Source organism: Carya illinoinensis, chromosome 16, assembly GCF_018687715.1.
Source record: "Carya illinoinensis cultivar Pawnee chromosome 16, C.illinoinensisPawnee_v1, whole genome shotgun sequence".
NCBI lineage: Eukaryota > Viridiplantae > Streptophyta > Magnoliopsida > Fagales > Juglandaceae > Carya > Carya illinoinensis.
The window spans coordinates 270,187-298,076 of NC_056767.1; the positions used below are offsets into that span (position 1 = coordinate 270,187).

General features: G+C 38.5%; 1 protein-coding gene across 8 annotated transcripts; it reads left to right on the forward strand.

The window, feature by feature from the left end:
• The first annotated feature begins 1,180 nt into the window (after positions 1 to 1,180).
• Positions 1,181 to 27,840, forward strand: LOC122299785 (helicase-like transcription factor CHR28). Of its 8 annotated transcripts, XR_006239771.1 has the most exons (14): positions 1,181 to 1,352; positions 2,317 to 2,441; positions 2,533 to 2,738; positions 2,820 to 3,010; positions 3,089 to 3,454; positions 4,657 to 4,728; positions 4,800 to 4,877; positions 4,976 to 5,873; positions 16,557 to 16,687; positions 23,415 to 23,636; positions 24,434 to 25,021; positions 25,200 to 25,409; positions 26,662 to 27,042; positions 27,162 to 27,840. XR_006239771.1 is itself a non-coding variant. In XM_043110225.1 (13 exons), the coding sequence occupies exons 3-13, from the start codon at positions 2,609 to 2,611 to the stop codon at positions 26,764 to 26,766; spliced, it is 2,991 nt and encodes a 996-aa protein (XP_042966159.1). In that variant the 5' UTR covers positions 1,181 to 1,352; positions 2,317 to 2,441; positions 2,533 to 2,608; the 3' UTR covers positions 26,767 to 27,840. The 8 variants fall into 8 exon arrangements, 7 of the variants coding, with proteins under 7 accessions (XP_042966159.1, XP_042966160.1, XP_042966162.1 ...); XM_043110225.1 differs by having other exon boundaries at positions 26,662 to 27,840; XM_043110226.1 differs by having other exon boundaries at positions 2,564 to 2,738; positions 26,662 to 27,840.
• Positions 27,841 to 27,890: the final 50 nt, after the last annotated feature.

Here is a 27,890-nt window from a genome sequence, read left to right on the forward strand (position 1 = left end):
TTATGTTTACATTGTGATGAGTTTCTTACTGAGTTTTTAATTCATTTTAGCTTTATTTCATGCTTTCAACCATCGAAGTGAGAATGATGATCAATACGAGTAGACTGGTCAGGCTTAGATGGATTAGTTGGATTTAGTTCCATGATTTATTTATTATTTAGTTGATTTATTAATCATAAAATCTCTTGCCTTACTTTATTTAGGAAAACACGTGACATCTCTAACCCTAGAGAGGGGGGGGGGGTTACTGGTTTTACTTACAACCGATTGAAAGTTTCTAAAAACTTGTTCGCCATTTCCTTTAAATGTTGTTGTAATACCTTGTGACCTTGTCATGTTTGCTCTACTAGTTCCTTGATTTTATTGATGGATACAATAATTTATTTTATGGATTGATAGTATATAAATCAATGTCTCTCTGATATCAATTTGTAACATACCTGATGGAAGTTGTTTGGAGGAACATAAGATACAAGAAAGTGCAAGAAAATGGAATCAAATTCAAGTATGACCTTGCCTCTAGAGAAGAAAGAAAAAAGTTTATTGTATTAAACTTCTGGATCAACAATTTTAAAGGAACACATTAAATTGATTGGATTAATGGGCCTTCAACCAACATGGACCCAGCTCACAATTTAGACCTTGAGGCTCCCAATTTTAGGGGTGTGACAGAAGGAAAGGGAAGTGAGATTTCCGTTTCAAAACTTTTCATTTATGAGGGGTGTTTTGTTTTTTTCACTGTAGCAGTGTGGCATGTTTGGACGGTGTGACAAAATTAAGTAGGATAATAGAGTTTTCATTCACAAGTCCTCTTTTACGCATTATTTAGTTATATAAATAGAAGGAGATGATAAATATGTGAATAATAGTAAGATTGTGGGCTTAGGTCTCATTTTATCTAATCTAATATAATTATTATAATTTTTTTAAATTTTTATATAAAATATAATAAATAATTTAATTTTTTTAAAATTTAATATAAAATTAATATTAAAAAATTATATTACAATAACATTTTTTTTTTTATTATTCAAAATTCACTGCCTCATTTATCTAAATTGTATAACCCAACGAACCTTACGAGTAGTCGAGGCTCAACAAAAAAGGAAAGGAAATAATAATAAAAAGTCATCGGTCTCTGGGGTTGAAAGAATAAAATATCATACCAATGAAATCCAAATGTTATTGTTGGTATTTATATTCAAAACTTAATTTCGGAAATTACAGCACATCTCCTCCCTTGTTCCCAACGCTGCCGCTGGTCCCTCTCGGTTCTCTCTCTTTCCGCCTTCCGGATTCGGTGACCGCAAACCAAGCCCTATGAACTGCTCAATGATGATCGGCTATTGCAGGTCGGTCTTTCTCTCTTACCCTTCTACTTCCTTCGCGTCTCATTTACTTATACAACCGAAGTTTCTTTTATTATATCTGCTTTCTTACACGATTTTTTTTTTTTTTTCCCCTTTAGTATTCTTAAATGTCCCTCTCAAGCCTAAAAATTCGCAACGTTTTATTGTGGGTTTCTTTCTTAAGGCTTTCATGTAACCTTGGGTACTGTCCCTGGCACTTTTTCTTTAGCTCTGTCTTTGAAATTTCGTTGCTTTCTCTTTTGGGTTAATGTAGTAAAATATGTTAGGTAATTCTCATTTATTTCCCTTTCACACATGGTGTTGCGAGTTTCGTTGTATGTTTAGAGTCTTCTTTCAAGTTTGTACTTGATTGTTGGTTGTGTGATGGGTGCCGTTCATTACCCAGTCGGTTATCATAGATATAAATGCAAACAGTGCACATTTTGATGCCGTTGATCACGTGTTGAGAGAATTCTAGTGTCTTGCAATTTTAATTTGGGCTCGATAAGAGTAGAACTTTAATTTTCTTAACTGGTTTCAGATTCTCTGTTTTTTTTATTTAATTGATTTAGTAATGTGTTGGCAATGAATTTGAGTAATAATCTTGTGGTGGGTTGTAAATGGCAAGTTTGAAACTTTGATTTTCCCTTTTTTGCTCTCCCCACTTCCCTTTATCATTTTCTCTTTCATGGTATCGCGAGCTTGCAATGAAAACAGTTGGCCTTATATTCGAGTCTCCTTTGCGTGGTTTTTTTTGTCTTTGCAAATTTTCTTTCTATCTGTTTTCTCCCTTTGAAATAGTTGTGTTAATGTAACACTTCGTAGCTGATACAAATTCTTTCATGAATTGTGCTTTTGAAGGAATTGGGGGTGTTGAATTAATTTTTCTTATGCTTTCACTTTTTTGTTCTCTTTGGTCATGTATATTTTACTAAGCTGGCATCTCATCAATCTACCGTTTTTAAAGGAGGTGGGGGCATAATTCATTGATCATGTGGATCATCTCTGTGATTTCATTGGTTCAGAATGTAGATGTTGCTCTGTTTTAGTTGCTTGGGTTTCCAGCCAATCTAAAGAAATTGCCCAGAACTGGTGAGTTCAAATATAACACCTGATAATTTGATGTGGGATGTTGCTCTTCAGTTATTTGAAATGGGATGCTGATTATACTTCTGAATGGCAGTTTGGCTCATATTGGTAATTGTCTTTCTTAGTTGGTTGAAGAAAAGGAAAGTCACCATTCAATATCTCTGTCAGTGATGGATTTTATAGATATCAGTTCATCTGATGAAGATTTGGAGAGTTGGGAAACTGATGGTAGGGGGTCTACTGCTTCTAGGGTTCTTCCTTTATGGGCTTCTACCCAGGGAACAAATTCAAGAGCTACAGGTTAGACTGCTTTTATAAATCAAGGTTCATATTGAAAGTCTTATGTTTGGTTAATCACGTAGCAACTCATTAAATGTGCAGGTTACAGTGTACAATCTCAAAATGTTAATTCTCCTAAAGGAGCATCTGCTTCAAATGGGAAGTCTTCGAATGCTAATGATTATTCACAGGATAAATTCCATTTTCATCCTGGTTCAAGCAACGGTACTAGGGGCCCAAATCATCAGAGTGCCCAACTGGATGATTCTGAGTACTTTACGAATAATGGAAATGTGAGTCAGCCTTGGACTGTTAGTTCCTGTATTGCTAACTTTTCTAGTGATGATTATGAGACAATTTCATCTCAACAGGCTTTGAAGAGAACTCTTCCATCATCTTTACAGCCAATTACACCAAGTACTAGATTAAGAAATTTAGCAGAGAACGTGGGAGGCAGTCATGTTCATGATACTTATGAAAGCTCTTACCATTCAGCAGGGCCTAGTGCAACCAAAAGCAAGGGCTATCTGTGGGATCAGTTTAGCAGGGGCAAAAATGATGAAGTTGCTGTGTACGAAAACAGTGGAACTAGGATGCTACCTCCATCTCTGATGCATGGAAAGGCCATTTCCTCCAGCCAGTTTGTTAGTTCAAGTGATGCCTCGTACCGTCCCATGGTAGGTGAAGAAAGGCAAACTGAAAATGATGAGAGATTGATTTATCAAGCAGCATTGGAGGTATTCCTTGCGGTTATGTTACAGAGTTTTGTTTTTATTAATATCTTTTCTGGTCCTTAACTCTTAGTTAAGTCAAGTTATTAAAATGGACATTCCCTCAGGTCTATTTTCCTTGAGACTTGATGACTGACTAACTGTTTTAGGCAGTGGCATGTGCTCTTTATTATTCGAGTTTGTTGATCTTGTAAGTGTTAGTTGTAACATTTGGTGATTCTATTACTCGAGGTGCACTTGCAGGAAACTCTTTGCTGAGGGCCTGTGCATCCCCTGGATTAGTCGGGACGTTGTTCTCGGACACCCGGTGCCAATAAAAAAAAAAACATTTGGAGATTCTGTTATATATGCATATGCACTTTGTTCTATTTTCTGTCACTTAATACTTACGAAAAAGAGGGAAAAGGGGTGGGTTTAAAATATGGTGGACTGCTGGCTTTGTTCAAATATAAGAAGCTATTGCAAAAAGTTGCCATCCTGAGATATTAAGCAAAAGAAGATTCTCTTTAAGTTGAGAATGCTTTATAGCATTAATGGTCCCTCGTTTATGTTTATAATCGACCAACCATAAGTATGACATGTGTAATCAATTTAGAGACACAAGTCATGAGTTTAACTTTCATCGAAGATCATAAAACCTCAATAATATACCCTCAGTGTCTCACTCTTTTTTTTGATAAGTCACCCTCAGTGTCTCACTCTTGGGCAGTGTGGCAAGTCTACTTTAGTTTTTTCAATGAATAGTCTCTATATGGTGTCTGATTTGTTATTAACCATGCTCAATGGTACTGCAATTCCTATAATATCATATGCTTAAGAAAGAAAAGTTCCCTCTTTGTTTTAACAGACAATCTTAGCTCTGTGTTGATAAATGAACTCTGGCATATTCTATTTGCAAGATGCTTTGTGATATTCATAATCTTTTTCCTGATAACTTATTGTTCTGATATGAACAATGTTTCCATACTTCATCTTCTGAATGGCCATTTTTTGCTCCTAAAAATAAAGTTAAAGTTTGGAACTTCTTGGTTTCTTGGAACTCTATACTTAAGATTTGAGGGAGCTCACGGACTGGATGTTATGTACTTGCACTGAGCTTGAGTATAAAATGAAGATTGGCACTGTCAGACTGTCATTACATCTGTTTTTAGAACATGATTAGTGATTTGATATTTTAGTTTAGATTTCATGGACTTTGGTTCTTGCAGGATCTTAATCAACCCAAGTTTGAAGCAACTTTGCCGGATGGTCTTTTGTCTATTTCTCTTCTCAGACATCAGGTGTTTCTCTATCGTTACTATCTTTCTTAGATGTGACTTGTATGGTTTGAGCTAAGAACATTGTATTACAGAAAATTGCATTGGCATGGATGCTGCAAAAAGAAACTAGAAGTTTGCACTGTATGGGTGGAATTTTAGCTGATGATCAGGTTAGTCATGAAAAGTCTAGTTGAAATCAATATCCCACTTTATCCAGGACACGGAATTCTTTTTTGAATTTTTTACACATTGTGCTTCTATCTCACAGGGCCTTGGCAAGACCATTTCTATGATTGCCCTTATACAAATGCAGAAGTCTTTGCAGTCAAAACCAACATCAGATCCATGCAATCGCAAAACTGAAGCATTGAATCTTGATGACGATGATGATAATGGCAGGGGTGGTGTGGTTGAAGTCAAGAATTCTGAAGAATCTGATGGTTTAAAACCTATTCCAGAGGTGAGTACATCTACGCAGTCATTTAGAAGGCAGAGGCCAGCAGCTGGTACATTAGTTGTGTGCCCAGCAAGTGTTCTTCGGCAATGGGCAAGGGAGCTGGATGAAAAAGTTGCAGATGAAGCTAAACTTTCTGTCTTAGTCTATCATGGAGGCAGTAGGACAAAAGATCCTGTTGCACTGGCAAAATACGATGTTGTTCTCACTACATACGCAATTGTAACTAACGAAGTTCCAAAACAACCTTTAGTTGAAGAGGATGATGCTGATGAAAAAAATGAAGTGTATGGGTTATCCACTGAATTTTCCACCAATAAAAAGAGGAAAAAAACGACTAATGTAACTAAGAGGGGAAAGAAGGGAAAAAAAGGAATGGATGGTTCTATTGATTATGGTTGTGGTCCGCTAGCAAGAGTGGGTTGGTTCAGGGTGATACTAGATGAAGCTCAAACGATAAAAAACCACCGAACTCAAGTGGCTAGAGCATGCTGCAGCCTTCGAGCCAAAAGAAGATGGTGCTTATCTGGAACACCTATTCAAAATGCTATTGATGACTTGTACAGTTATTTCAGGTTCCTAAAATATGATCCATATGCTGTGTACAAATCATTTTACAATACAATAAAGTTACCAATATCCCGAAATTCACTACACGGGTACAAGAAGCTTCAAGCGGTTCTGAGGGCTATAATGCTACGTCGTACAAAAGGTGAACATTTTCTCTCCTATATATTAAATTGTCATTTTTTTTGTTGAGGGCGGGGGAGGGGGGGGGGGGGGTGTAAACATTTCTTTTTTGCATTTTTTAATCAATATCTGTGGATGTGCCTCAATATCCGTGCCTCAATATGGAGACGTGATAATAATGGAGTAGTATTGCATGGATGGAGAAACCACGAATCACCTCTTAGTCCACTGTGATATAGCTAGTGCCTTGTGACATTCTATTTGGCCTCTTTGAGCTAGACTAGGTGATGCTTTTATTTTTTTGATAAGTTAGACTAGGTGATGCTATATATGGTGTAACGCTTTAAAGATATCGCCCTAGCCAGATCTGGGCATATACTCCCAAATGACTAGTCAATAGTATAGTTGGAGTCCTATTGGAATCATTATAACGAGCAATAACTTCTTCCTTCTAGGCAATGTGGGATCCCATACACCATGACTTGATTATACTCATTTAGCCTTTTTTTAGAATTTTAATCTCTCAATTCTAAGAAAAAACTAAAATAAAGTTAAAAAAAAATAGTAAGATGATACTAATTATTTAAAATATACAATCAACTATACAAAATTACAAATACAAAGATAAATACACTTTTTTTTCTATGTAATGACAATTATTTTTTTGATAAATAAGAGATAAATTTTATTGATATGAATGAAATAGGCAAAGCCTGTGTACACAGGAAGTATACAAGAGAACACCTAAATACATTCTAGGAGCTGGAAATTAAAACTAGAAAGTTGTGAACATTGTTTCCATTAAGCACAGCTGCACAATAGCTGAAAACCAAAGCAATAAAGTGTGTAAAAAAAAGTTTTGCAGCTTCGCTGTTGTACGTTCCCTATCTTTGAAGCACCGTGCATTCCTCTCCAACTAAGTACACCACATAATGCACAATGAAATCATCTTCCATGCTGCCGCCACTTGGGGACAACCTTGAATCCCTTTCCAACAAGCTAGTAAATCCACTACCCTCAATGGCATTACCCAAGCTAAAGCAACTCTTCCAAGTATCTCATCCCTTATCACTCTTGTCACTTCACAATGCAATAAATGATCCACTGATTCGCCATGCTCTTTGCACAAATAGCACCGATCCATGACAATGAGCCCCCTCTTCCTTAAATTGTCTGTGGTCAAAATATGCCCAAGAGAAGCAGTACATATGAAAAAGTTACTTTGGAAGGCATGCGTGACCTCCAAATACTCTTTCATGCAAAAGGAAAATTACCTTGTGGTGCCAATAATTTGTAATATGACCTCACTGTAAATTTCTTGCTAATATTAGGCCTCCACTGCATCCTGTCCCCCTATGCCGTTATACCTCCCGTGGAGTATATGAAGTTGAATTATGAAACAATATTCAATTTCCAATCATGAATATCCCTATTAAAGAGGACATTCCACTGGTAAGAACCATGAGAAAATGCAATCAGATCTGCCAAGAAGCATCCTTGTTAATTGCAATGCGATAGAGAGCTGGAAAAACCCTATCAAGAGTGCTATCACCACACCAAATATCATGCCAAAACTTGATTTTGTAACCCTCGCCGGCCACAAAACAGATTTGAGTTTCAAAACTCTGCCAGCCCATCCTAATAAATTTCCATAAGCCTTCGCCATACCCCTCCTCACTTCATTGGAACACCAACCCCCCAAGCACTTACGTGTCGGAGATCAATAACTTCCAAAGTGCATCCCCCTCCAAGGATATCTCCACAACCATTTCCTCAATAGAGCTTTATTGAATGTCCTCAAATTGCACACTCATAAGCCACCATTCGAGATAGGAGAGCAAACTTTATTCCAATTAACAAGATGAAATTTTGCTTCTTCCCCCACTCCACCCCACAAAAAGGCCCTGCATAGCTTCCCAATCCTATTAGCCATCCCTGAAAGTAAGGGAAATATAGATAAAAAATAAGTGGGGAGAGTAGATAAAGTACTCATAATTAATTTGAGTCTACCCCCTTTCGATAACTACATTCGTTTCCAGCCTGCCAACCTTTTCTTAACTTTCTCTATAACCTTATCCCAAATGGCTCTAGCCTTAAATGTTGCTCCCAATAGAAGTCCTAAATATTTCGTAGGCAAAGAAGACACTTTACTATGGTTTTGAATTTCATACCATACCGGCCGGGTAGCCAGTACAAAGAAAACCCTTGTTTTGTACCGGTTAGAATTTTGGCCATTTCGGCCTGTACTGATCGTACTAGCTGATATTTCAGCTTTTACCGCCTATATTTTGGCCTGTATCGGCCAATATTTCAGTTACTTTTTTTTTTTTCTTATTCTTCTTTTTTTTTTCCTCAATTTTTTCAAACTGCAAGTTCATTTTTTGACCTCCAATTTAGATTATTTATAATTTATATATATATTTATATATAATTTATTCATATATAGACTATTATGTTGGAATACAAATTATATATTTATATATATAATTTATTCATATATTGAATATTATGTTGGAATACAATTTATATATTTATATATATAATTTATTCATATATTGACTATTCCAAAACGGTACACGAAAGGTACCAGTACCAAAATATTTCGTTCTAGTGCCTCGACCAATATGGCCTCCTGTACGGTATTCAAAATTTTGCACTTTACAACCCAGGAGACTTGCCAAGCTTGGGCCCCACTAAAACCATCTTGGACTTACTAGGATTCACCTTAAGACCTGACATGGCTTCAAAGCATAACAAGCGTGCCCTTAAAGTTTGAATCTGGCCACGATTGACCTCACAAAAGAGAAGATAGCCATCGGTACCATTTCCCACCGAGAATCCAGATAAGAGATCTCCCCCAATAGCAGCCTTTGCCATTCGACTAAGTGCCTCCGTGACAATAACAAAGAGAAACAGAGACAATGGATTCCTTTGCCTCAAACTACGGGAACTGTTAAAAAAACCAGCAGGGGTGCCATTAACTAGCATCGAGAAGTGAGTGGTAGTAACACAATGTTGAATCCATGAGATCCACCTATCTACAAAGTCACACTTCCCAAGCAAGTAGAAAAGAAATTCCCAGTTCACATGTTTATATGCCTTTTTCATGTCAAGCTTGCTTAGAATATCTGGAACTCCTTCCCTCAACCTAATATCCAAGCACTCATTGACCATAAGAACCAAATCAAGAATTTGCCTCCCTCGAACAAACGCATTTTGAGGCGTAGAAATAATTTTTGTTCCATAACCAATCTTAACCGGTTAGCGAGAACCTTCAAATTAATCTTGTATACCCCCACGCAAGAGACTTACAGGACTTAAATCCTCAATTTCCGTTGCCCTATGTTTCTTTGGTACGAGAGCAATGAATGTCACATTGAGGCATTTCTCAAACTTCTTAAAGGAGTGGAATTCAAGGAACACCTGCATAACATCACATTTCACAATGTCCCAACAAGCGTGAAAAAAATCCTATTGAAAAGCCATTAGGACCCGGTGCTTTTTCTTTTGCCATACCGCCAATGACTATATAAATCCCATCTCCTTCAAAGGGTCTTTCCAACCAGCGTGCACTTTGCAGATCAATAGATTCAAACAAAAATCATCAATGTTCGGCCTCCAATTAGCCGGTTCTGTGAGGATGTTCTCATAATAATGCATTATATGGTTCTCAATCTCCGAGGGGGCACTACAAGAAAAATAGCCTTTTGCAGTGCTAAAAACAGTCGCAAAAGACCCCAATGTTTCCTTCACTCAAACCACAGCCCATGCCCAAGCCCAAGCCCAAGCCCACCCCTTTTGTCTCCTCAACGCACCGTATAAGCCAATTGATTTTGTCTTGCATTTCACTCAGCTGGCTCTTCATCTCATACAAAACAAAATGCTCCATTTCCTCATCTTGACCAACAACATCCTTGCCACCTTCCTCCAAACTCTGGGCACCTACAAAAATGGCGGCACTACTTGTCCTTAGTAGACCTACAGCTCATCTCGGGCGGGCCGATGTGTCAGAGCTAGCTCCCTACGTTCTCTTCGGGGTTGTTGGAGTGCCTCTTGATACGACTGAGTATAAGGCTGATGCTGAGCTACCGTCTTCATTGGCTGCGACTGACGATCAGTTCCACCTTCTCTTCCAACTTCCCTCAAAACCTCCACCAGCTTCCTCCATCCCATGCCATCCCTATCATTTGGTATAAAGATGAAGCTTCGACGACCATCCCCACCATACTCCACCAATGCCATATAACATCCTCGGGAGTTAGAGCATCGTTGTGTAATGAAGCCCCTGACTCATTCCCAATGAGCAGTATAGAATTCCTTACTCCCAGCCTTCAAACAATCCTCTAGAGCTTTAGTGAATCATCGTGCCGTGGCTAACCCCAAGCTTATCTCTTTCACAACTTTCCAACTTCTCTTGGTTAAAAGCACATATCTACCATCCCTTAATACCTCAAACACCTTGGATTTGATTACAACAAGTTTCGAATGGCCCATTCACACTCTAAACTCAATCACAATCTCGTCATTACTGTCAAAATGATTCAATACCTCCTTAGTGAGGATTTCCTTTCATTATATAGGCACAAGTGTGCAAGATACAAGGCCGAAATCAAGGCTAAATTACAGGAATTAAATCTATTTACAAGAAAGGAAACTATGACTATGTACAAAATCTCTCTAAGTATGGAACGTCTGCTATCTAAATAAGGAAGTAGATATATACAACTCATAACAGAAAATAAGGCAAGTGGAGACGTATCATGCTGCCATCCCCCCTCAAATTGATGCTGGTCGGTCAAGAAGCATCAATTTGCCCACAAGAAACTGATGACGGTGTCGTGTCATGGCCTTAGTAAATACATCAGCAATCTGGAGGTCAGTAGAAATATGAGGAAGAGAAATGATGTGAGTGTCCAATACTTCCCGAATGGAATGACAGTCCACCTCAATGTGTTTCGTGCGTTCATGAAAAACGAGATTGGCAGCAATTTGAATGGCACTAGTGTTGTCAGCGTGGAGTCCTGTAGGATCAGACTGAGCGCAACCAAGCTCAGCGAGGAGACCACGAAGCCAAAGAATCTCAGAGCAAGCAGCAGACATCGCACGGTATTCAGATTTAGTGGAAGATTTGGAAACACGATCCTCTTTCTTACCCTTCCAAGAGATCAAGGAGTCACCAAGAAACATGCACCAGCCTGTAACAGAGCGTCGCGTATCAGGACATCCCACCCAATCAGTATCACTGTAAGCCACAAGATTAAGAGAAGTCCCAGTAGGAAAGAACAGGCCACGGCTAGGAGAGCCGCGAAGATAGCGAATAATACGACGAACAGCAGAAAAATGTAGATGATGGGGAGCCTGCATGAAATGACTAACCTGCTGGACAACAAATGAAATATCAGGCCGAGTAATAGTCAAATAGTTCAGGCTCCCCACTAATTGTCGATACAGAGTAGGATCAGAGAGGAGATCACCCTCGTCTCGATGATATTTCGTGTTTACTTCCAAAGGAGTATCCACAGAAGAAGTATCCTGGAGACCAGCCAAAGTAATCAGATCCTGAGTATATTTATGCTGATTCAAAAAAATGTCAGATAGATCAGTATGAACTTCCAACCCCAAGAAGTATGTAAGAGGACCAAGGTCCTTCATATGAAATGAGGCTTGAAGATGCTGCTGCAGTTGGGTGATCAAGACAGAATCCGTCCCAGTAATAACAATATCATCAACATAAACCAGAAGAAGAACAATTCCAATCGATGTTTTGCAAAAAAATAAAGAAGAGTCATATTGACTCTGCTTAAAGGAAAATTGAAGCAAAGTGGAGCGGAATTTATCAAACCATGCACGAGGAGCTTGTTTCAACCCATATAATGAGCGTTTCAACTTACAGACATCTGAGGGAGAAGAAGAGGACAAACCAGGTGGAATGGTCATGCATATCTCTTCTTTAAGGTCGCCATGAAGAAAGACATTTTTGACATCCATTTGATGAAGAGACCAACCTTGAGAGGTAGCAACAGAAAGGACAGTTCGCACTGTAGTCATCTTAGCCACCGGAGCAAAAGTCTCCTCATAGTCCACCCCATACTCTTGCCTATTGCCAAGTGCAACCAAACGGGCCTTATATCAATCCAGAGTCCCATCGGAACGCAGCTTGATAGAATAAACCCATTTGCAACCAATAGGTTTCACCTGAGCAGGACAAGGGACAACATCCCATGTATGATTATCTTGAAGAGCTTGAAGTTCATCAGCCATCGCCCCATGCCAACAATCATGTTTAGCTGCCGCAGAATATCCAGACGGAATAGGAATGGAAGACAAAGTAGTATGAAGAGAGGTATGGGAGAAACCATACCGATCAGGTGGATGAGACACTCTGGTCGAACGACGAGGAACTGTGATAGTGTCCGGATCACTCGTAGAATATGCAGTCGGAGCAGGCTCAGATGGCGGAGCAGGCTCAGGAAGGGGCAAAGTAGGATGTCGTCTTTCATAGACAAGGCCAGGTTTGAAGTGAACAGAAGAAGAAGCCAAGTCATCAAAATTAGGCAAGACATGCATCTCAGGCAAAGACTCAACATGAGAAGAAAGGAATGACTGATTTTCAAAGAAAACAACATGACGAGAAATGCGAAATCGGTTAGAGCATGGATCATAGCAAACATAACCTTTGTGCGAAGTACTATAACCCATAAAAGCGCATTTAACCGATTGAGCAAATAGTTTATGACGCTCATGGGAAGGTAAATGAACAAAACAAACACAGCCAAAAGTATGCATATCAAGGTAGCTAGGATGCCGATGATAAAGACAAAAGTAAGGAGTTTCAAAATTCAGGACACTTGACGGCAATCTATTAATTAAATAAACAGCCGTAGACAAGGCTTCGACCCAGAATTTAGAAGGAACAGATGATTGAAGCAATAAAGTACGAACAACATCCAACAAATGTCGATTTTTACGTTCAGCGACACCATTCTGCTGAGGTGTATAAGGACAAAAACGTTGAGAAACAATGTCACGTTGTTGAAGAAAATCATGAAACTCACGAGACATATATTCACCACCTGAATCAGTCCTTAGAATTTTAATGTGAGAAGAAAATTGAGTCTCAACATAAGTAGTGAATTGTTGGAAAACAGAGAAGACCTCAGATTTAGAACGAAGAAAATAAATCCAGGTATACTTCGTATAATCATCAATGAAAGTAACAAAGTATTTATAATTGGCATGTGAGATAACAGGAGAAATGCCCCACACATCACTATGAATCAAATCGAAACAACGTTCAGTATGACTACCATGAGAAGGAAAAGAAAGAGACTTACTTTTACCTAATTTGCATGTGGAGCAATCAAAAGAAAGATGAGAAGAAAAATTATCTTTATTGCCCAACAAACCAGAATTTATTACATGAGATAAAACAACGTAATTAGGATGACCCAACCGTTTGTGCCATACTTCATACTTATTGTTCACAGTGTGACAAGCAAACGAAATAACAGCAGGAAGAGAAAAATGTAGAGGAAATAAACGTCCAACTTTAGGCCCATTCGCGAGTATTTGGCCCGACACCTGATCCTGCACAAGACAACCATCACGAGAAAAACGAACATCACAGTTGTTATCAACCAATTGTCCAACAGATATGAGACTAGTAGAGAGCTGAGGTGATACAAAAACATCCCGAACAGTAGAATCAACATCCCCAATAGCATGAATAGGTAACTGACTACCATTAGCAATCTGAATGTGTGATGAGCCATTATAAGGCCGAACATTGCTAAGAGTATCAGAAGAGCTAGTCATGTGATTAGACGCACCCGAATCAACAAGCCATGTAAGGGAACCGTTACCTTGCAGCCCTAAGGCTGAAAATGCTGAAATAATCATTTGCTGAACCATCTCTGTAGTAAGAGTAGAAGAATCTCCCGCAGTAGTAGAAGAAGAGGAACCCACAGTAGCCTGATAAGCATTAGCCTGACGATTCTGGGGACGAGTAGGACAATCTTTAATAATATGGCCCGGCTTTTTACAGTAGTTGCAAGATTTTCTGGTACAGTGGGCAGCAATATGTCCGTATTCCTTGCAGCTGAAGCATTGAACGTTCCGCATGTCCCTTCCCTTGCCTTTCCCGTGAGCAGCGTAAGCCACAGCATTGGGTATCATTTTGTCATGCTGATAAGTGGCCTGGGTGGCAAGACGCTGCTCCTCACGAAATAACTCCCCAAAACAAACATCCAAAGAGGGCACAGGATCACGGTTCATCAAATTGGAGCGAGTGGCCTCAAATTCAGGTCGTAACTTCATTAAAAACTAATCATGCTTACTTTGTTCATGAACGGCCTGCACAACAGAGAGAGAAGCTTCCGGGACCTTGGCATAAATCATGTCAGTAAACTCTCCCCACAGAGTATTAAAGCCAGAAAAATAATCTTGAATAGAGAGATCGCCATGAGTGTAATTGGCAATCTCGTATTCTAATTGAAAACGCCGGGCAGTATTTTCCTGATTATATACTTTCTGTAAGTATTCCCACATAGATTGAGCAGTCTTATAAGGCCTTAGATTGAGAACAATAAGGGGATCAACAGAGCCTAAAATCCATGTCATCACCCTAGCATCTTTAATTGTCCATTGAGCCAACTTAGGAGGCTCAGTAGGAGCGGGATCACTACCATCAATATGACCCCATAAATCTTTCCCCAAAACAAATAAGCGAAATTGAAATTCCCAAGCAGAATAATTTATACCCGTAAATTTCACAGTAAAAGAATCTGAAGACATGATGCTCATAAAATGGAAACCAGCCAAGAATAATACTGCACGTATCTACTAAGCACCAAAAAAATGAAAATTGCCGAGAACCAAAGAAAAGGAACTGCCGTGAATCAAACAAACCCAAGGTGTCGAGAAACCAAAAAATTAAACTCACAGAAATGCCGAGAAGCCCAACTCTGTCACAGAAACTGCCGACAGCTACAAAACTCCAAGAAATAGCACAGCCCAGCGACAACGACAGCAAGAAACCAGCACAGACAGTGCCGACGGGATGAAAACTGACACCCACCACCGAGAAAAAAAAAAATCGCAGCCCAGCCACAAGCAAACAACTCACAGAAAGTGCCGACAGAGTCAACACTAGCCTCCAACCAGAAAAAAAATCCCACGAGAATGAACCAGAAATATTTCTTAAGGTCTGGCTCTTGATACCATGTCAAGATGATTTAATACCTCCTTAGTGAGGATTTCCTTTCATTAAGATACAAGGCTGAAATCAAGGCTAAATTACAGGAATTAAATCTATTTACAAGAAAGGAAACTATGACTATGTACAAAATCTGTCTAAGTATGGAACGTCTGCTATCTAAATAAGGAAGTAGATATATACAACTCATAGCAGAAAATAAGGCAAGTGGAGACGTATCATGCTGTCAATTACAAGCACCAAAACGCCACTAGAAAGAAAAATGATCACTTTTCATCATCGTAGTTTTGGGTGTATGGAGAGAAAATAATATGTGGAATGGAATTGGAAATTCTCTGAATTAATCTCAATATTTGCTGGAGTCAAGGATCATATTTTTCATAGAGTAAACCGACGGATTTTATCATTTAGTGGACAACAACTTTATTTATTTATTTATTTATTTATTTATTTATAAGTATTTAGTGGACAACAACTATACTCAGCTGAAGGCCTTAATACACAAACTTCAATTTTTGATAGAGTAAACCGGTATTGAAAAACTTAGAATATGTTATCTAAAATTAGATTTATACATTGATATTGATATATTACCTGTATATCATATATAACGTTTTAGGATTACATGTTTATAACATTTATTAATTTTGTATACATGTAATTTATTAATTTTTATAAGTAATGGACGCATACTTTATCATGAGTTATAGCAATAATATGCATTGTTAGTAAGTTATATGTTTGTGTTTGTTTTCTAATAAAATTTATACATATATAACTCATTTTTATATATTATTGATCTATATGTATAAATCTCTTTTTTTAGAGGCTTGTTTAGTTTGTTTACTTACTTTAAGGTTGTTGGTTTGTATTTGGGAGGGTTTTATTTGCTTATTTGTAATCTCCTAGATGCTTCGCTTATAACCATGGTATTCCTCTGCCATAAGTGAGCGCATGTTAATAAACTCAGGACGGGGCTGCTATGTAGGTGGCTACCGGCTCTTCTAAAAAAAAAAAAAACTATATATGTATAAATATAGTAATATAATGAATAAATTAATGAGTCGAGTTGAGCTTTATATGAGTTTGTTCACTTATAGTATTAGAGTCGAGTGAGTCTTTTTGAGTTTGTATAGTTTAATATGAGCCTAATTTTGTGGAGTATTTATAATTGAATTTGGCTGAGCTCGAGTTTAACTGAGCTGAGTTGAGTAGCCTTTCATTGACATCCCTATAAAGCCATTGTTAATTTATCAATGTCATTTCACCTTGCATTTAGCATTTAATAATTTAAACACGCCAACATATTCAAAACTCTCTGTACCGACCCTATTATGTGGAGGGGTAAATGAAGGAATAGGGAGGCGTTTATGAGGAAAGAACTGCATGCATTGTTTATACTCTACATATGTTGTTACTGATGTGCCATAGATAATTTAAACCAACAACTTTTCTGTTTGGTGCTGATCCCTGTTAGTTTTTATTGTCTAGGCACATTAATTGATGGGGAGCCTATAATTAAGTTACCTCCAAAAACAGTACACTTGTCGAAGGTGAACTTCTCAACCGAGGAACGGGCCTTCTATACCAAGCTAGAAGCTGACTCACGCTCTCAATTCAAGGTTTTACTCATTCCATTTTCTTTATTCCTTATTTATAGAATAGGTTATGATTGTGCTGGACTATGTTCTTTTGAATTAACTTTGGATACTTCAATTAGCAATTATGCTATTTTCAATGAGCTTATAAGCCTAGTAAAATAAAGGTACTTTCTTTGCTTGTGGAAGCAAATGAAATTGATCTTCTAATAAGCACTTTTTTTTATTAAAAAAATGTATATTAGAAAGATTTTTTTTTTTTTTTTGTAATTATTTTTACTAAGTAATTTATTTTATATTGTACTATACCTTTGTTTCATTATGATATGGTATGCATGTGGTAACTTAGGAAGTAATAGTGGTCATCTCTATGAAATTTTAGGATCTCTAAACTGTGATTGCTTCACCATTATGCTTGAAGTTAGGATGCATGTTGAGCAAATTGATGTAGTTAGTTTTTAAATTTAATTTTTGGATGTCGATTGTAATAGATTTTAATGGCATGAACATTCATGACTTTCTTGTATCTTTGACAATCATGCATAGGTGTTGCTTTTGTATATGTCCCATGTACTTGGGCTATGCCTACTTCTCTCATTAATAAAGTTATCCTTTTACTGGGAAAAAAAATTATTTTTTGGAGAAGTTTTAAAGTTAAGAGTTATATGGGCTCTCAGTCCAGTATCTTGGGATTTCAAGTATCTTTGTTGATGGTGATGTAGTTGGGCCTATGACTGGGAGCTTATTTTACGGCCAAGATTAGTTAGGAGGGTATATTATAGAAATTGGAACGTTGTTTGGTTGGATGGAAGAGGTTATATTTATCCAGGGGAGGCAAAGTAACAATGGTTAAGAGCACTCTTTCAAACTTCCCCCCATACTTTGTGTTATTGTGTTGAGAAACTACAAAGGGATTTCTTATGGGGCGGTAAAGGGGAGGAAATGAAATTCATTTGGTGAATTGGCCCAAGGTGTGTTCCCTTATTTTGGTTTGGGTGTTAGTAGATCGGTGACATTCATTAGAGCATTATTGGGTATAGCGGCTCTGGCATTATGCGAATGATAAAGGTTACCTATGGAGTAATGGTAGTGACTGGGGTGGTTGGTGCTTTAATGAAATGAATGAGAGCTGTGGGGTTGGTTTATGGAAGAACGTTTGAAGAGATCAAAGAATTTTTTTGATCGGTAAATAAAATTTTATTGATCATAAGAATAGGCAAAGCCTAAGTACACGGGTCATATACAAGAGTAACGCCTAGAAGTGATGTTCTAGTGATACAACAAATTCATGAATGGTCATGCCATTATAATCAATTACAATTGACCATTGGAACAAGGTGTTAAAAAAGAAAGTTCTAAGTTCATCCAATGACTGCTCACAATCTTAGAAGTTTCACTCGTTCTTCTCCCTCCAAAGACCCTACCATAGATATATCGGAACCATCTTCCAAATTGTAGCAATTTGAGAAGTGCCTTGAAGACCTCTCCATGAAGCTAAGAGGTCAATCACAGTTCTTGGCATCACCCAAGCTACAACCACCCTAGTAAAAAAGTCATTCCACAAAGTCGTGGCAATTTCTTAATGCATTAGTAGATGATCGATGGATTCTTTGTTCTTTTTACACATATGACACCAATCTAATACCATGATATGACGTTTTCTTAGGTTGTCAATAGTGAGGATCTTCCCCAAAGAAGCTGTCCATACAAAAAATGATGTCTTTGTCTTTCAAATGCTCTTCCACAGAAATGGATTTGCATTACGCTTAGAGATGGATTGGTAGAAGGAGTTTACTGTGTAGGCCTGCACATTGGCCTGCGGCCTGCCCAATCACTTTTTTTTGGCCCACAACTATGACCAGAGAAAATAACCCGACCAAACCCTAACCATTCGGGTCGGGTAAAAATGATCCCCCCCCCCCTCCGCTCCCGTTCCCTCTTCAATGATGCCTCCCTTCCTCCTCCTACTCCACCTGCAGCGGTAGCATGAGAACATAATTAAGTATTAAACCCAAGAAACCAATGACTCTGTTTAATCGAGTGAAACTATTTAGGAAAAAAATCTCAAGAAACCAAGAAGAAAATACATAAGAAAAATTCTTTTACCTTTTTTGATAGGTAGATATGAAAAAAAGGAGAAAAATGACATTCCAAGCAAGAGGAAAGAGGGAGGCAAGGTATGGGTAGGTGATTAAGGAGAGCTTAGATAGAAAGGTCTAAAGATAAGAGCCACAAAGTCTTGAAGCTTGAAGGAATATTCTTGTGTAGTGGAAAATCCCTTGCTGCGAGTGTGAAGAAGAAAAATGCAACTCCGATGTGTGTGTGAATGCATGTGACCAAAGTAATCTTTCAAGTGGTTCTATCCCCATTGCTTTTGCCCTGCTTCTCTGTAAAGGGTGTAACATAAGCTTATAGCATTTGCTTCTGCCAACACTGAGAAGAAGAAAAACACAGGCTTTCCCCCTAAGAGAGGCTAGATCAAAAATCAACCATGAGCTTGTTGGGGGAGCCTAGAAGCGAAGCCAAGCCAGCTGATTTTGTCTCCGACCCTGAAGATTTTACCGGAGGACCAGGAAGATAAATCGGAAGCAAGGTCCCAGCCATGGTTGTCTCTGAGCATATGGTGCACTTGGGCTCTAACCAATTTCCCTCCGGGGGTCACTGAGATGATAAACAAAGCAACAACTACCATCTTCAACATTGTAGCCATTAATTATCACCCAAAACCCAAAAACAGCTTAATATCCCTCTCTCTAGGTTTAAAAATGCAATGTTGAAAAACATTAAAACCCTGGGGTCATCGAGATGATAAACAGAGTTAGTCTGAAACTCTGTGACATCCACGTTCAGAGCACCATCAAAATGCAGAGCCGCAGTCAGAGAAGAAATCACTTGCCCACAAAACAAATTCCCAAGATTTGAAATTATATTACTAGACGAGTTTAATCGCAACGGAACTGAGGAACGAGAGAGGGGCTTCACTTTTTCACTGCAATGGGTTTTGAGTCGGGTTCAAATTTTGTCCGATATTGGTTGGATTGGAAGGTTGTCAAAACCGACGTTTACTCAACCCGATTTTAGCAGGTTCGACCCAATTGGGTTGTGGATTTTGCGGCCTAGCGGATATTTTGCACAGGCCTAGTATTGTGAGCTTCCCTTTCGCCGAGGGGCACCAAAATAGTTTGTCTTCACCTACCCCCCTCATAGGGATTGAATAGACTAGGGTGTAGAATTCAGAGATTGCATCAATTTCCCAATCATGGGCAGCTCTGGAATGTGATACTCTATTGAGGGGTGCCGTTAGAATAGTGAAGGAGGTCCACGATCGAGGCTTCTTTCATGCTTGTTATACTAAAGAAGTCTGGATAGGCTTTCTTAAGTGTCCTGTCACCACACATATGTCATGCCAGAATTTGATACGGGACCTGTCACTTGCCTCAAAATGAGTACAACTAAAAAAGATATTCCATCCATGTCTTATGTGCTTCCAAAGCCCCACCCCATAGGGTCCATTCACGTCATTTGCGCACCAACCTCCCCATGCTCTACCATACTTTTGAGTCTAAAACTGATCTTCACAAAATTCAATGTTCTAAGGGATATCGCCATAGCCATTTACCCAACAATGCCTTGTTAAAAAGTTGCAAATTTTGGATACCCAAGCCTCCTTGATAAATTGGGGAACAAACAGTGGCCCATTTTACCAAATGAAATTTAAATTCGTTGTTCATCCCTCCCTATAGGAAATCCCGCTGTATCTTCTCCTTGCGGTAAGTTACTTGTGATGGAAGTGGAAATAAAGAGAGCAAATAAGTTGGTAGGTTGGATAGGGTACTTTTAATGAGTGTGGCCTTGCCAACTTTGGATGAGTACATCTGCTTCCAACTAGTGAGTTTACGCTCCATCTTTTCTAGGACATCATTCCAAATGGATAGCAATTTGTAGTGAGCGCCCAACGGGTGGCCAAGATATTTCATTGGTAAATGAGATATCTTACATGCCAAGATAGAAGCCATACCATCCACATTTTGCACTTGCCCTACCTGAATTACATCTTATTTGCCCAAGTTCACCTTCAATCCGGAAACGACTTCAAAGCATAGAATGAGAGCCCTCAGTGCACGAATATGATCATGGCTGGCCTCGCAAAATACTAGGGTATCGTCAGCAAATAAGAGGTAAGAAATATTGAGAGAGCCAGTATTGGCTTCCCCCACGGAAAAGCCGGATATAAAGCTACCCTCCACCACACCGTCAATTATTTTGCTAAATGCTTCCATTACGAAAACAAAAAATAATGGAGATAAGGGATCCCCCTATCTCAATCCCCACGAGCTTTGAAAGAAACCGCTTGTTGTGCCATTAATCAAAATAGAGAAGCGTGCAGTAGAGATGCAATGTTTGATCCATGAGCACCACTTCACCCCAAACCCACATCATTCTAGCATATAGAGTAAGAAGCTCCAATTAACTCGATCATATGCTTTTTCCATATCTAGCTTGCAAAGAAGTCCTGGCTCTCCCAACTTGAGTCGGCGATTTGGAAGATGTTGCCTCTTTGTCTAATGTGGTGCACTTGGAACGAAAGGAATAGTCGCTATTTTGAGGAGTGTTCAACGGAAGGGTTTAGGGACTTTTTTTTTTTTTTTATAATTTTTTATCATACTTTACTACTTTGGGCATCTTCTGTTGTACTGAATGGCATTTTTTTCAATGATCTCTACACTGCTTTTCACAGCTCTTAGCTTGTATCTAGGCGCTTTTGTATACCCCCTGTGTACTCGGGCCTAGCCTATTTTCATGATTTAATATATTTCTTCTTAAAAAAAAAAAAAAAAAAAATTCGTTGGCAACAAGCACCACATCAAGTATTTGCCTCCCCTTCACAAAGGCATTTTGGGGCTTTGATATTACTGTCTCCACCACCATGCTTAATCTGTTTGCCAAGACTTTTTAAGATGATTTTGTAAATCCCACTCACCAAACTTATGGGGCGATAATCTTTCACCTCAATCACCCTTGGTTTTTTGGGAATAAGAGATCAGAGAATTTTCGAGGTACATTAAATCTAGTAGGGATGGAACTGGGATTAGGTTACAGGATGATGTATATTACGGCAAGTAGCCTACTAAAAGGGCTTTCCTGGACCTTTTCAACGTTGCTAGGGAAAAAGAATACACTGGTGGCAGACAACTTATGGATTTCAAATGGCTCTCCTCAATGGGAAGTGGAGTTTTTTTTTTTTTTTTTTTTAATTTTTATTATTATTAATTTTTTATTTTTTTAATAAAATAAAAATTAGAGTTTGTTCAAGTGGCTCAAGACTTGGAGGTTTCCTGGGCCTGTTTAACATTGCTAGGGAACAGAATACATTGGTGGCAAAGAACTTACAGATTTCAAACGGTTCTCCTTGATGGCAAGTACTGCAATTTGTTTGAGCGGCATTTATTTTTCAGAAAAATATGAGTTTGTTCGAGTGGCTGAAGACTAGGAGGTTGATTCCTTTATCTCCTATGTTAGGCTGTATACTCTCTATTAGGATAGGGTGGGGAGGACAAGATGCGATAGATCTTATCGGAGAGAGGTGTTTCAGATCTAGTTCTTTTATAATGCACTACTACCCAATGACAACAATTATATCCCATGGAACACTGCTATTTTTTATTTTTGTTCACTCCTTTTAAAGTTATTACTTATCAAAAAAACAATGTCGTTGCATGGAAGACCATTTGGAGGAGCAAGGCCCCCTTGAGAACTGCTTTCTTTGTTTGGATGACTGCATTTTGAAAGATCCTTACTTAGGAAGGAAGCGACATGTCACGGTAGTAGAGTGCTGTTCTATGTGTAAGCAGGATGGGGAGTCATCTTTTATTAAACTGTGACGTAGCTACCACATAATGGCAAGCTGTTCTTAACTTGTTTGGGTTTAGTTGGGTAATTCCTAGAAGTGTGGTAGATCTTTCAGCATGTTGGAAAGGGCGGTTTGAGAGCCAACATGGCGAGACATTGTGGAAGATGGTCCGGTGTTGTTTGATGTGGTGCATATGGAGGGAAATGAATAACTGGAGTTTCCAAGATTCTGAGAATAATAGATTTCCTCAAGGAGTTCTTGTTCAATATACTCTACGAGTGGATGGCAGCCACTCTGTCTCTCTAGCTTTAATTTCTGTGATTTCTTACTCTTTTCTTTCTGTCATTAGGTGTATTTGTTGTGCACCCCCCCCCCCCCCCCCCCCCCCCAAAAAAAAATCCTCCTCCTCTTCTCCTTTGTAGTCTAACTATGCCTGCTATAGTTTTAGGGGCTCTCTAATCAATATTCTTGTAAAGTTTTGGATTTTAGGCTGGTTAAAAAAAAATGCTTGGATCAGTTATATTAGCTTATTTTCTCACGTGATTTTATAATTTTTAGCAAGCGGTAAGATCATTCATACATCAAGAAAGAAATTTGTAGAAAGGGTCATAGAAGAGACTATGATGTCGTTAAATGAGCACACTATCATGAATGAAGTAACACTGGCATTTTTGTTTAGATACTTACTGCAATTTTGATGTGTATCATGGTCTTCAAATGAGGCTTCAAATGACACAGAATATTTTAAATGGTGCTAGAGTCTTTTTCAACTAAATACCAATACAATGCTATGAAGTCCTTCTTTCTGTTTTCTGGTTTTGTAAAGAATGAATTCTAGTTTATGTGATGCTCGTTGCTGAATCTCCACTTAACTTGAAATTATGAATCTACATTTTGCAGGCATATGCTGCTGCTGGCACAGTGAATCAGAATTACGCAAATATTCTTTTGATGCTTTTGCGCCTCCGTCAGGCCTGTGATCATCCATTTCTTGTCAAAGATTATAAATCCGACTCTGTTGGAAAAGATTCTCTTGAAATGGCAAAGAAACTACCTAGGGACATGCTGATTAATCTATTGAATTGCCTGGAAACTTCATTTGCCATCTGTCATGTATGCAATGTGAGTTTTTTCTTAAAATAAAATACATTGGTTTTTTACTCTTTTCTGTGAATTGTTTAATGTGGCTTGTAAGAGTCTATTGATGAAACTCTTTGCATCCACTTGGAAACACTTGGTTGGAATGTTCTCATTGTTGCTATGGTTTATAATAGGTTTTTGTAGATTGACTTATCAAAAAAAGGTTTTTGTAGATTGATATTGCCTATTTTCAAGGGCTATATAAAGAACTAGAGATATGTGGGTGCTCTAATTTTGAATTGAAAGTGGGTTATTTTCTTAAACTATGATTGATTAGAGTTCATCCAAGAAATGCATAGTCTGACCATATCCATCATGGGAAGCACTTCAAGGAACGTGTGACACAGGAGCTACAACGAGGATGAAGAAGCTTAGCTAATCATTGACTATTTTAGCAACCTAGTAAAATATGGAGAGGAACAGATTTTTGGTCTCTTGTTGCAATGGATTTTATGTTTAATTTTGTTTATTTAGGGGTTTAACTAGCGTTTTAGGTAATTTGTTGACCAAGTATTGGTGATAATCATGAATAGTTTATTTGCATTAGGGTTTTAATGTTTATGTCCTGGATTGAAACTCGCTTATTTTCTAGATTATTGTCTCTAAGCAACCCTTGTAGATCAGTCTTTTCTCTTGCTAGTATATTTTAAGTGAACTTGAGTTAGATGTGATGTAGACATCTTCATATGCATTTACATGTTTTATGTACCTTTATATATGTATGTCTAAAAGTCTTTAATCTACTTCATTACCTGTCATTCCTATCTAATTCTTCCTAGTATCTGATGCTTTTACAGGATCCACCTGAGGACCCTGTTGTTACCATGTGCGGTCATGTTTTCTGCTATCAGTGCGTATCAGAGTATTTGACAGGTGATGATAATACGTGTCCTGCATCTGCATGTAAGGAACAACTTGGTTCTGATGTTGTTTTTTCCAAAGCTACTCTGAGCAGTTGTCTTTCTGACAATGTTGATGGTAGTCCCATGAATTCTCAGTTCGCCGAGAGTTCACTAGTTCTGCAGAATGAGTATAGTTCATCTAAAATCAGAGCTGTTCTTGAGATTCTACAGACACATTGTAAAATGAATTGTTCCATGGAATGCAATGGAAGTTCATTGTCTGAAGAAAAGGCACACGCAGAGAATTTCCATTCAGGTGTTAGTGCTGTAAAGCACACAACAGTTTATTCAAAGGCACCAGCTGAAGGAGCAATAAAAGCAATTGTGTTTTCCCAGTGGACTAGCATGTTGGACTTGGTGGAGTTTTCTCTGAACCAGTTTTGTATACAATACAGAAGGCTTGATGGCACAATGACTCTGGGTGCAAGGGACAGGGCTGTTAGGGATTTCAACACTGACCCAGAGGTTTGGCCCCTAAATGTGCATTGCTGTGGTACTTTGGTATCACAAATTGTTTACTTTTTTTTTTTGAAATCAGCATCACAAATTGTTGATCTCATACTTGGTTGTTTCCCTTCTGTTTCTTTCTGCCTTAACCTGTGTGGTACTTTAAAGTAGCTGAATGACTGATAATTTGTTGCAGGTGACTGTTATGCTGATGTCATTAAAAGCAGGAAACCTTGGGTTAAATATGGTTGCTGCATGCCATGTCATTCTTTTGGATCTTTGGTGGAATCCAACTACCGAAGACCAGGCTGTTGATCGAGCTCATAGGATTGGACAGACTCGTCCTGTTACTGTAACGCGGATCACCATTAAAGATACAGTGGAAGACAGAATATTAGCTCTCCAGGTATGTCATGATGTACTGGTTATTCATCCTGTCTCCAACTATTAGATTTCTTCTATTAGTGTTGGTTTGATTCAGGAGAGATTCAGTAAAAGTGTTTAAGGTGCGGAACTGGGAATTTTTCTTTTTTTAAATTTCATTCCTATTTAGTAGCAATCTAAATGTGATCGAAAAAGTGGGTAGCTCTAAAATATGAGGGGGTGGTTGCATAGTCGCTGTGTATGTAAAGAAGGCATGCCTTAGAAATTCCATTGGATGTATCTGCCGGTCATATTTTGAAATGATTCTATTGGAACAGCCTAGATGTTTTAATTAGTGAGGTCATTGAACTGAGGCAAGAATTGAGTTTAGAAGTTTAAATTGTGGTCTGATAAAAAAAGAAGTTTTAACCGCAAGGGGTGGCGTGGTGGTCTTGGGGCAAGCTGTATAAACCGGATATCCTGGGTTCGAAATTCCGCATTCACACTCTTGAGGGCCCGAGGCCATCAGACTAAAGGGATTTCCCCTTGAATTACCCAAGGTGCACTTGTGAGAAACTCCTTACTGAGGGCCTAGGCACCCATGGGATTAGCCTGGAATTTCTTCCGAACACCCAGTATCATTAAAAAGAAAATTGTGTTGACCAATCTCATTTAAGAACTAAACTCACCAGAACTCATCACACTAGAAAAACATAATCTTTTAATAAGTCACCATATTCACCCTACTGGAGACAAGCATGGGTCAATTTGGCAAATATTTCATCATACCAGACTTGCCGCATCATCTTAGATTTCAATTATGGAATAAGGTTCTTGCATTGGATTGTGTGTGCAGGCACTACAATCTGAAATACTCTTGCCTCTGTTGTTGGGTAAATTGACAGTGCTTGGAGTCAGAGATTGGGTTGGTAGGAGTGAGAAGGTCAAACATGTGCATGATTACAAGCAGGGAGATGCAATGATTATCTTCATATGTTGCATTTCTGATTATTCCAAAAGCTAAAGTAGATAGGGAATGGTGAATTATTTGTTTGATCAATATTTGCACACCCTCCCTTGTATGTGATTCTGGACTCTTTTTAATGAATGGGCTTAACATGTGAGATTTTAACTTTTTGAATTGAGGTGGAGTGGGTGTAAGGGTTTGAATTCTTGATCACGTGCTCTAATACCTGTTAAATTGCCATTTACCCAGGAGTCTAAGACAATAAGAAATGTTGAATTTAATCATTTGATAAATTTCTAACTTGTTTCTTTCTAACCTTGCTCTGTAGGAAGAGAAGAGAAAAATGGTTGCGTCTGCTTTTGGTGAAGACCAAAGTGGGGGCTTTGCAACTCGCCTAACGGTGGAGGATCTGAAGTATCTTTTTATGGTCTGAACACATGTTCCTGTTTCCTGGTTCTGGATTTTGGTAATTATTCACTCTTGGCATTTGTCTGGAAGAAACAAAGTTTCCAAGAGAGTCAAGTTTGAATCTTGATCAGTGAACGTGACAGCAAGATGATATATGGCTACACTTACAGGGCCTGCTTATCCCGTGTCTCATCCGGCCTAATGGGTTGGTGCATCTTGATGGTAACTTACACGAGTTTTGTGGCCCATGAAGGGTATTTTTGTTCCAATCGATGGTGAACATTGCGAGTTAGAGCCACCTGTAAATATTCTAAACTAATTTATCAGCACACCAAAGATCTATATTTTGTAGTTAATCTCTTCTATTTGTTAATGTTAATATTGTATAATCTCGTTGCCTGTGTATTGCACATGACAAAGGCATAGGAAGGCGCTCAGATGGTTTGCTCTCCCTCACAAGTTGTGATTTTCCAAGTGGCTAGTGATATTAAGGGGGTTTCCAATCTGGCTGCTGTTTTCTTAAATGCCTTGCGGCAAATATGGAACTCTCAGGGATGCCGTTGATGGGTATAATTTCATGGGATTTACAGCTTTGTGTCAAAGGTTGAATTGAAGGACCAAAAGAGAGGGAAGAGAAAATAAAGAAGGCTGGTGGTCTCCACTGTCCCCTCGGTCAAGGTACATTTTTCTCTTCGCAACATTTTAGTTGTCTATGAAAATTACGAGATGCCCAGTGGCCACATCTATGTATGGGGGAGAGTGTTGTAAAGGGGGATGTGGGCTCTACCAAGTTGGAAGGATGGTCTCCAGCTGATGAGAGTGCGAAAATGCCAAGACTCTGATCCTGCATCGAAGTCACTGGTACTCCCAGCTTTCCTCTGGCTCGTCATGTTTTTTTTTTCCTATGATCAAGATGTAATATTCTCAGCTCGACGTTCACATCTGCCCCCTAGTTTTATCGTTGGTTCTTTGACCGAGTGTGTTACGGTTTCCACCATTTGTATATAATTTCTCGCTCTCTCTGGTAATGTAATGGAGCCGTTGTAATGTGGAATACAGGAAATATATTTCAAAGAAAATTAAGCACTTCAGGCAGAAATGTGTCAATTTTCAGGATCTGGTTCATACCACCAGTCTGCATTGGTTAAA

Bases quoted from the DNA above. Each gene is read 5' to 3' on its own strand.
- LOC122299785 (XM_043110225.1), top strand. From the start codon at position 2,609: ATGGATTTTATAGATATCAGTTCATCTGATGAAGATTTGGAGAGTTGG. The intron at 3,011-3,088 runs GTGAGTCAGCCT...TCATCTCAACAG, and splicing joins ACTTTACGAATAATGGAAAT to GCTTTGAAGAGAACTCTTCC. The intron at 23,637-24,433 runs GTGAGTTTTTTC...AATTCTTCCTAG, and splicing joins CCATCTGTCATGTATGCAAT to TATCTGATGCTTTTACAGGA.